The 11,010-nt window shown below is 37.9% G+C and overlaps 1 protein-coding gene across 4 annotated transcripts in view; it reads left to right on the top strand.

Moving 5' to 3' along the window:
• The window catches only part of ROBO1 (roundabout guidance receptor 1), a 702,920-nt gene that overhangs the window by 612,357 nt on the left and 79,553 nt on the right, over positions 1-11,010 (top strand). For all 4 annotated transcript variants that reach the window (XM_080587354.1, XM_080587355.1, XM_080587357.1 and 1 more), the window contains 2 exons: positions 6,680-6,818; positions 8,086-8,213. In XM_080587354.1, coding sequence (XP_080443480.1) covers positions 6,680-6,818; positions 8,086-8,213 — 267 coding nt within the window. The remainder of the gene's footprint in view (positions 1-6,679; positions 6,819-8,085; positions 8,214-11,010) is intronic.

The raw sequence follows: 11,010 nt of genomic DNA, 5'->3' as shown, positions 1-11,010 counted from the left end.
CACCAGTGCCGTGTGCAAGGGGACAATGACTTCTGTAGTCCTGCTGGCCACACTGCTTCTGCTGCAGCCCAGGATGCTGTTGGCCTTCTTGGACACCCAGGTACACTGCTGGCACATGTTGATTTGGCTATTGACCAGCACCCCCAGGTCCTCTTCTGCCAGGCAACTTTCCAGCCCCTCTACCCAAAAACTATACTGCTGTGTAAGGTTGTTATGACCCAAGCACAGCACCTACATTTATCCTTGTTGATTGTCATGCAATTGGAAACATCCCATCAATCTAGCCTATCCAGATCTGCAGAGCTCTGGAGAGCCTTCCTACCCTCAAGCACATCAACATTCCCACCCAATTTGGTGTCGTCTGCAAACTTACTGAGGGTGCACTAAAGCTCCTCATCCATATTATTGATAAAGGTCATAAATAAAGCTGGCCACAATACTGAGCCCTGGGGAGCACCACTTGTGACTGGCCACCAAGCAGATTTAACTCTATTCACAACAACCCTTTGGGCCTGGCCATCCAGTCAGTTTTTACCCAGTGAGCAATACAGCTGTCTGTGCCCTGAGCAGCCATTGTCTCCAGGAGAAGGCTGTGGGAAACAGCATCAAATGCCTTATTAAAGTCACAGTAAACAACAGCTACAGCCTTTTCCTTGTCCACTAAGCAGGTCTTCTTGTCATGAAGGAGATCAGGTTAGTCAAGGAGCACCTGCCTTTCATAAATCTATGCTGACTGGGTCTGATTACCTGGTTGTCCTGTATATGCTGTGTGGTGGCACCCAAGATGATCTGCTCCATAACTTTCCCTAGCACCGAGGTCAGAATGACAGGTTTCTAATTCTCCAGATCCTCCTTCCTGCCCTTCTTGTAGATGGGCATCACATCTGCCAACCTGCAGTCAACTGGGACCTTCCCAATTAGTCAGGACTGCTGGTAAATTATTGAAAGTGGCTTGGCAAGCACTTCAGCCAGCTCCTTTAGCACTCTTGGGTGGATCCTATTAGCCCCATAGATTTGTGGGTGTTCAAGCAGCGTAATAAGCTGCTAACCATTTTACCTTGGATTATAAGGACTTCATTCTTCTGAGCAGACTTAAGTACCCTGAGAAGAATTAGTCTTACTAGTAAAGACTGAGGCAAAGAAGGCATGAAATACCTCAGCCTTTTCCTCATCTCTTGTCGTTGTTTCCCCCCACATCTAATAAAGGGTGGAGATTCTCCTTAGTCCTACTTTTCTTATTTATGTACTTTAAAAAAATGTATGTATATTATTGTCTTTTACTGTAGTGGCCAAGTTAAGCTCTATTTGGACTTCAGCCCCTCTAATTTCTTCCCTGCATGACCTCACAACATCTTTGTAGTCCTTCTGAGTTGTCTGTCTCTCTCTCGTTTTTTTTTTCTTTTTTTTTTCGTTTTTTTTTTTTGTTTTTTTGTTTTTTTTTTCTGAGTTCCTGAAGAAGCTCTCTGTGCAGACATGCTAGTCTTCTTCTCCACCAGCTCATCTTTCAGCACATAGGGATGGCCTGCTCCTGTGCCTTCAAGATTTATTCTGTTCTAGAAAAATGTCCAGCCTTCCTGGACTCCTTTGCCTTTTAGAACTGCTTCCCAATAGACCCTGTCGAATAGGTCCCTAAAATCAACCCTGTGAAAATCCAAACTAGCAGTTCTACTGACTGCAGAACTTCTTATTCAGGTTTAAGATGTGTTTTGTCAGTCTTTGGCACTTTCATGTCTCTTCACTACTTTTTAAAAATATGATGCTGGCGACTTAAGGTTCTGCTCAGAGTTTTTTATGAAGCAATGTTTTCCTTAATGAAGTGAAATTATCTGCCATTTTGAAGTTGTTGAGATTGAATATCCAGCAAGATGGTCTGGTAACTTTCTGTAAGCTAAGGAAGGATCTCTGTGATCCACCATCCTGGTTCCCTTTTTTTTTTTTTTTCATTTGAAAACCTTTGAAGCACTTCATATGGAAATTTATTGTCAAATAGACTTTTAGAACTTCAGAGCAAAATCTAGAATTGAAAGAAGGCTATAGTTACATGAGTGAAGTCCTGACACTGGGCTCCTTGTCAACTGTACTGTTTAATTATTCTTCTAACCAGAGAATCACAATATAGACTGTTATATATAATTCATGCTGGAAATAGTACTCTTGCTAGAAACCTGTAAGATGGACTCATTAGAGAAAGAGGTCTTTCTTTGCCTTTTACTCCATCTGGTTTTCCCTTCAAATGAATTTCTGATTTTCAGTTTGGGGAAACTAGTAAGCTTTTATTTTCAAACTGGACAGTAAAGCTTTGTCTGTCTTATCAATCTATGTCTAGAAAACTTTAATACACTTCATTTTTTCAAGTTGGGTCTTAGATATGAGTCAAAAGGCATGAGAAACATGCTGACTTCATATATTAATATCTTTCAGCATAAATCTTGTGTTTATGGTTTTTGGTTATTTGGAAGTTGAACTTTTGCTTTTAGGTCTGCTTCAGATCAGAGGGAGGATTATAAGCCAGAGGCTGTAATATTAGAAGATTTCAAAGTGTTCCTTACTAGGCTTTCCTTGCATTTACCAAATAATTGCGTGACAAAGATAGATACTTAACTAGTATCAGTGTGATTTCCTTTATCCATTTATGCACTTGAATAAGAGAATTAAGGATGGGCAGACAAAAGCTCTTGGACTATTACTCTTCTGATAGGAAACTGACCTAGAGAATGGTATGGCTCAGGGCTCAATTCTAGCCCTGGCCCAGGACTCAAATTTGTTCAACATTTTTATCAATGATCTGGATGCAGGAGCGGAGCGCATCCTCAGCAAGCTTGCTGATGATAAACTAGGAGGTGCTGTTGACTTCCTGAAGGGATAAGGGGTATTGCAGAGGGATCTAGATAGATTGGAGAACTGGGCAATTAGCAACAGCATGAAGTTCAACAAAGGAAAATGCTGGATTCTGTACCTGGGACCGAGTAACGCTGGACACAGGTACAGAGGGGGAGACAAGTGACTTGAGAGCAGCTCAGCTGTAAGGGATCTGGGGATGCTGGTCGATAGCAGTCTTAGCATGAGCCAGCAGTGGGCAGCCAAGAGGACAAAACACATTTTGGGGTGCATTAAACAGCATAGCCAGCTGGTCAAAAGAAGTGATTACTCGGTATGTTTAGCAGCGGTACTGCTTTGCCTTGAATATTACATGCATTTCTGGGCTTCACAATATAAAAAGGATCTTAATATCTTTGAAAGCTTTGAAAGAAGAGGGCAGCAAAGCTGGTAAAAAGGCTGGTTGGAAGGCATGTGCTGTGTGGAAAGGCTGAGGACACCTGGGTTGTCTGGTCTGGAGAAGAGGAGGCCGAGAGGCGAACTCACTGCTCTTTGAAGCTTCCTGAGGAGAAGCAGAGAGGGAGGTGTCAGTCTCTGTTCCCTGATCACTGATGAAAGGACACAAGAGAATGGCACAAAGCAGTGCCAGGGTAGGTTCAGACTGGACATTGGGAAAAGTTTCTTCACCATAAGGGTGGTCAAATGCTGAAACAGGCTTCCTAGTGAGGTGGTTCATGCCCCATGCCTGTCAGTGTTCAAGAGGCATTTGGGTAATGCCCTCATTCATATACTTTGACTTTTGGTTAGCCCTGAAGTGGTCATGCAGTTGGACTTGATGATCTTTGTAGGTCCCTTCCAACTGAGCTATTCTATTTTGTTCTGTTCTCTTCAGTGGCATCCCTCAAAAAATGAATATTAAACATTGGATATATTAAAAAGGAAATAAAGATTAAAATGCAGAAAAACAAAACAGTGTTGTAGAGATCTTCCATGTTTCATAAGTGAGATATACAAAATATGCTGAAACTGAATATTGCAGTTGTGCTTGAATCCCAGTTCTTCAGAGGTGGGGCTGATGGCACTCTGAAGTGGAGGAAACTTTGCCTTCAGGTAAATATTTTATAAGTACATAGAATACAAATGGATCAGGCACACAAAAGAGTCTACAGAAGTATGGAAAAAAAAACACAACTCATTTGTAACAATAATTGTTTGGCCAAGCATGCTGACAGTTCCTACCTTCTTCGTTTTACAGTGCAACCAGAATTATGTAAAACACAGCATTAAGACTCATTGTGCAGTCATATCTTTACATCAGATTTAAGGAGTCCTAAAAAGATAAAATCTGGCAATGGAAACAGTGACAAAAACATTCACTGCAAGTGTTCCTGGATGTTACTGTAATTTAAGTGCTTTTGATATTATTGCTGTATATCTGAACATTCACAATAGTGTGATTTAAGTGTGTCCAAATGAATATATGTATGGGGATTTACTTTGCTGAACTTTTACAATGCTGTCTTGGTGTGGATAATATCACTTTATCTTATTTTCATTATTGAAAGTTGTAGACTGATAAGAAGTATACAGAGTTGTCAGAAAAGTAGGCCTCTTGTTGTTTTTTTTTGCTGTTGCACAGCAATCATGTCCTCACCAGATCAGTCCTTTATATTTTGCAGGATTAAACTGAATATCCTTCCTCAAAGTATTCTTACTGTGATGCTTAATCTGGAACATTTTCTTTTATTCAGGATTGTGGTTTTACTGCATCTACAAGAAAATGGGGGTGGAGGGGGGTGGGGGGGTGGTGTTGTAAATGTATTTTTTATTTAATTAATTTAAAAAACAACTAATTAGAAATTTAATTTCTAAGTCGTGATTTAGATTCATATCTGTAGGTCCTTGTTTTATTTCTCACTTATTGAATACAAAACCAGGCTTGAACTGACAGCATAATCAGCCTGGTTGTAAAGCAAAGCAAAGCAAAGTTTTCTACGAGACTGGTGTCCTGTTTGTCTGGACATTCTCCAGACTAAAGGAAATTTTGCTATAGAGTTTTGCTTAGTTGTCACTTCTACTTCAGTCCTTTTTGAACCATTCACCATGGTTTTATAATACTGAATTTGTAAACACTTATCTGCATAGTCAAAGTGATATTTGTTAAGTGTGATATTAGTCAAACGTAACACAAATGTCAGATGCTAAGAATATAAACCTGTCTCTTTATCCTTCTGTCAGGTTCTTTTGTACTCCTATAAGAGATCTGTGGCATATTTTTGGGTATTCACAGTTCCTGATGGTGCCAGTGACTTCAGACTCTTCCAGTTCCAGGGAGATGATATGTATATCTTTAATACATACAAGTCAAAACATGCAACTGTCTTCTCATTTCTCTCAGAGCTTTCACAGCTTTATAGGCAAAAAGGTCATCTGCCTTAGGCAAAGGAACCTGCAAAGTGCTCTCATGTTCTTTTTTGGACATCTTTTTTGTCATTTGATGCTGCCTCTCTGGATGAGTAATTCTTCTTGGAGTATCCCAGTAATTCTTCAAATACTTTTCTTCCTCGTGCATGTGCAAACCTCACTGCACCACTCTGGTATAAAACTCTATGGACAGTACAGCACCATAAACTTTGGACCCTGTTGCAGGTAGCAAAGTGTATGGATTCCTTTCTTGAAATTTCTAGCTTCTAGCTAGGTTGCCACAATAGCACAGCCTGTGCTGAGATGCCGTTTCAGAAAGACTGAGAGAATTTTGCAAAATGTGTATTTCTGACTCTGGTGAACCAGGGCTGGGGTCATCCATGTCCTACGATGTGAGTCGGGGATAACAGCAGTGTTTATTAGCAAGAATTAGAGAGAAGACATTGTAGGTATTTTTGGCTTACTTTATTTTGTGTGTGCTCATGAAAGAAAATTTTCTCTTTCTAATGTAGTACTTGAAATGACCATCATGTGCTAGCTGCTGCTGACATGCAAGCAACCTCATAGAGCTAGTGTGCTGGGCATTACTTAGAATTTATATGCACCATTGAGTCAAAACCTCTAGTAAGATAGTATTTAGTTTTTGCCTTCTGTCTTTTTGAAGCAGTGCAGCAGGTGAGTAGTCATTTGTCTGAGGCCTTGCAGCAGGTCTGCTTCTTTTTAAGGGTCAATGTGTATTCAATTTGCGTATTCAATAAGATGTGATTTTCTTTAGGTATATTTGTTGTACCTAAGCCTGAAGAAGAGAAGGCTTCTGGGTAACCTTACTGCACCTTTTCAGTAGTTAAAGGAGGCTTATTAAAAAAGATGGAAAGCAGCTTTTTGCTCGGGCACACAATGACAGGACAAGGGGGAATGGTTTTAAACTAAAAGAGAAGAGATTTAGATTAGAGGTTAGGAAGAAATTCTTCACTCAAAGGGTGGTGAGGCAGGTTGCCCAGAGAAGCTGTGGATGCTCCAACCCTGGAGGTGTTCAAGGCCAGGTTGGATGGCGCTTTGAGCAACCTGGTCTGGTGGGAGGTGTCCCTGCCTATGGCAGGGGGGTGGGAACTAGATGGTCTTTAAGGTCCCTTCCAATCCAAACCATTCTATGGTTCTATGATGTGATGATATCTAAGAAATAAGCTTGGATCCTGAATTACCATTGAGACTACTGTACTGAGACGAATAATTTACACAGCTACAAATCTTCTGCTTGTTGTCTGAGCTTCTGTCCTGGGGCAAGGAGCTAGAGGAGCAGTGGCAAAATCAGCTCCATTGGATTCATCCCACTGTTCCTGTTTCTCTAACAGCTGGAACTGAGGGAAAATCACAATTCAGTCACAAAACTGCTGAACTAATCCTTTAATCCTTTTTTTTTTTTTTTTTTTTCCTTTAGAAAGACCATCTTTTGTGAAGAGACCAAGTAATCTGGCTGTAACTGTGGATGATAGTGCTGAGTTTAAATGTGAGGCAAGAGGTGACCCCGTCCCTACAGTAAGATGGAGGAAAGATGACGGGGAATTACCTAAAGCAAGGTACAGTATATGTAGTTAACTTTCTGATGACATTTAGTTTGGTATATGATGTTGCCATTCAACATTTGACTGCTAACATTTCTTTTTCTTGAATAGAAAAAGCCTCATAAGACATTAAGCTCGATTTGAAGTTATCAATTATATTAAAACTTAAGAATTGCTTGTTCTAAGCCTTTTGTTGTGTTAACACGTTTAAAAAAAAAAAACTCAGTTCAGTCAGTAATATCTGAAATAGACTCAGACTTCACCTGAAAAACCTTCTGTAATTATTAAAACTTTGAGGGAATGTATAACAGTTAATAAATCAGGTTACAACATCAAGAAGTGTATACTGGAATTGCAATTGATGTAAAATGTAGTCTGTTAATGTACCAAACTGTCTTGGTTATATATGGTTTTCTTATTAAATCTCTAATTTAGTTTCTTTCTGTCCTTGCTCTAATTCAGGCCAATAAGTAAAACACCTTATTAAAAGGAAATATAATTCTGTGATAGATTATATATTTATTTACTTGAAACACCCATACATACATCAGTTGAAAACCTGTTGAGGATAGCAGGAGGGATTTGAAAGAAGACACAGTAACAGTTGGCTCCTGTCATCCAAATTCATTTTTCTGTTAATCTAGTCTATAACTTTAATAAAAAGTATTGCAATTTTAAGAGGAAAGTATGCTTCCATGAAGAGAAACACATTGAAAGCATTATACAAAGAAGAGAAAAAAACAGGTTATGAAAGAACAGGAAATTGTGAAAGGCCACACATCATACTTTAGAAAAATTATTGAATGAGTTGTGATTTACACTGAAATTTAAGCAATTCTGATTTTTCTGAGGACAATATTTTCTTTTCAACCATATTAAAAAAAAAAATAAAATCCTTCATTCAGATGGAAAAAGTATGGCGAGAATGATTACTATTATTAAATTTACCTGTTAAGAGAGTTCTAATAATTAAAAAGTTCTGTGGTAGAACCTTATAATTGTATTACCCTAGTGAAATTCTGCTGATGCCAGTGAAACTGACTTGTGTTGCAAATGAAATCAGAGTCAGGTTTTCAAATTTATAAATATATATTTTGCTTCAAAACCTTTGTTTTTACATTATTGATTTACAATCATTTTTAAATATTTTTATTTATATGGGAAATGTATACATAAAAATATTTCAGAGGTAAAACACTGTATTTCTTCCTACCCTTTACAAAAGTTGTACAAAGTTCTACCTTTGTTCTTGTTCATTATATATTACTATGTATATTTAAAGATACGAAATCCGTGATGATCATACCTTGAAAATACGGAAAGTTATGGCAGGAGACATGGGCTCATATACTTGCATTGCAGAAAATATGGTTGGAAAAGCTGAAGCATCAGCAACTCTAACAGTGCAAGGTAAGAATGATTCTTTATATATTATTCTAACCTAGAATTAAGAGAAATGGATTTTTTACATGGCAAATTTAGGGAGTTGTTATACACAGATTAGTTGTGTCTATAAACAACTCGTAGAGTTGCTACTTACACCGTATATCTATGCTGTGTTGTAAAAAAAAATGCAAAAATATAATTTTAGTTTAAATTGTATTCTTTAGGAACAGAAGCATTTCAGATGTAACATTTTTCTCAAGCAGTCTTTACCTTACCAGGGTGGAGAATTGAATACATTTTGAATTTCAATGTGTTCAGAATTATATTATTTACAAGCTTTTTATCTGAAACACTAACAGAAAGAATAGAACCAGTTTTATCAAACTACATTACTTTAATTTTATTTTCAATTATCTGCTGATTTTTTTCAATTAAATGTCATAAATAAGCATTGAATGATAAATCTGTATGTATATCTTATAATGCATTAACCCAGACCACTGGAATTTCAGTTGCTTTTTCATTATAAAAGCATGTCATAGCACTACTGTTTCTCTGTAAGATAAAATTCAGTGGAACTCAGTGTATTAATATGTATAGAGTCTTCATTGCCTTTATATACAAAATCCAGATGTTCACTATTCAGATAATCCCTTTCTTCCTTTCCGGCCTAGCAGACAGGCAATGATGTCATACTGACGCTTTTTTTTCTACACGCTGATGGTCCTCCTGTCCTTCTTTTCTGTTCAGTGGGAATTAGTCATTATGAAGTTCTGGGGAAGTATAGGCTTAAAAGTATTTTATTTGGTAACAGCACTCTATTTTGACACATTTACTGTAGCAGGAAAGGTCTTGTCCTTAACCTGATCTCCTTTTTCCACTAGAAACATTTGGTATCCTTAACATCTGTAGCCGTTAGGAAAATACAGGAAAGAATATCTTTGTTGGAGGTCTCATAAAACAAAAAATTTTGAGATGTTCTCTTTTGTTAAGTCATCATGATGTTTATACATCGAAACTGATATCTTATGTTTGCAAAATAATCATCTCTTATGCTCAGTGTTTTAGAATAAAAGATTAACAGGTGAGTAGTAAGCACAGTTTATTCCGAAGAAAAAGCTTGAATTATTATTTTTTTTAAATGGCTATTTGTTCTGAAGATCATGTCTTATGTCAACTGTTAATCTTTTAGAATATCAGTATTAAGAACTTTTCCTCTATGACTGGTTGAGCAGATACCTTTCTGGAAATAAGCTATCAGTATCCCTAGTCCTCCTCAGTCTTATTCAAATAATCTGCAGACACATTCTGGTAATGCCATATAGGTTGATGGTACTACTCAAATACAAAATTACCTAAGTTTATAGTTGATAGAGATCTAGAGTTAGATCTTTTGAATTTTGATAATAAAACAGTATGTCTAAGGAACAGTATCAGAGCATAAGTCTTGATTCAGTAAGATTTTGTAAGCATTTATATTACACAGTGGATGTTTACACTGTAAGAGCTTTGCTCTGCAGATATTGTTATACAATAATTGGTTTCCCAGCATGAATGGATTATCTCCTGCGCTATTTTTCTGTGCTAATGTGTCTGTAGAATGGATTGATATTAGAAGTTGTGATGTGTGGGTCCAATTTTTACTTTATAATGCAGTAAATTACGATCAAAATCCATTTATTAAAGTATCTAGGAAACATAGACTTATGGAAGAAAAGAAAGAAAAAAAGAAAAAAAAAATAAGAGTCCTCTAGAGAGCATGCATTTTCCATTCAGGTATTTTTTCACATTTTTCCTTCTTTTCCTCCTGTTTCTTCTCTCCTACTGCTCTTCTTTTTTGGTCCCTGCTTTCCCTCCTCTGCCTTCTTGTTTAAACCACATCTTCTGAAGGGTCAGCTTATTGGCTACACTACATCTAGAGAGGTAGATGTGATCTTCTTGTTCCAGTGTTAAGATGATAATGATCTGACAGCATTCATGGACATATGAGCATGTTTCCACAGCTCATTGAGGAAAATATTTTTTCATTTATATGAGTTAGTATTTTTTCAGGCTGGTTTAAGAAATGGAAATGACAAGTCTCTTCTGCGTTTTTGGTAATTTTCATACGTTCTGTTGATGAAGGAATAATACATAAGTGTGTGTGTGGGGGGGTGGTATGCTGGATAGAGTTATTTCTGATGCATATTCGGGCTATGTTACAAACCATGGCCTCAGAATTTGAATCTGAAACTGTGTATCTGTCCTTTTTAAATTCAACAAATGACAAAAAAAAGGTTGTTTTTTTTGTTCCCTCGGTAGCTCTGGGATAGGCAGTGGTGTTTTCATGCTAGACTGCCCTCCAAGGAAACAATATGGGAGTTGTTAATGGTAACAACTCCAGAAGACATGTCTGTTTAGGAAGGGGTGGTCATAGTCTGACAAGTGTCTATGCTGTTAAAGTGCTACCCTGCGTGAAATGTGACATAGAGCAGAAAGTGCTGTAAGCAATGCTCTTCAGGATGCTTCTCAGTCTTCTGGCTTTGTGGCACTGCTATGATGATAGATCCTATTCCTGTGCTCATCATTTTCCAGGCCTGATTGAATTGTGCAAGTTCTGCAGCCTGCAGGGTTATCTAGGGTATTAAGAGGTGGAGATTGTAGCACGGTGGCTAATGGAGATACTTAGGTGGCAGGGATGTGATGACGGGAGGTGGTGAATAGCTAACCTGGTGTCTCAACAGAGAGCTAGCTGGGATCTAGCTGTACTGCTAGCCTTCAGCTCAGCACTGGCACTTCTTGGTCTAGCAGACATCTAGCAGTTGGTAAGACATGCCCTGCA

Source organism: Anser brachyrhynchus, assembly GCF_964034855.1.
Source record: "Anser brachyrhynchus genome assembly, chromosome: 1".
In the NCBI taxonomy this organism is placed as follows: Eukaryota; Metazoa; Chordata; class Aves; order Anseriformes; family Anatidae; genus Anser; species Anser brachyrhynchus.
This window is presented reverse-complemented; position numbering and strand designations above follow the sequence as displayed.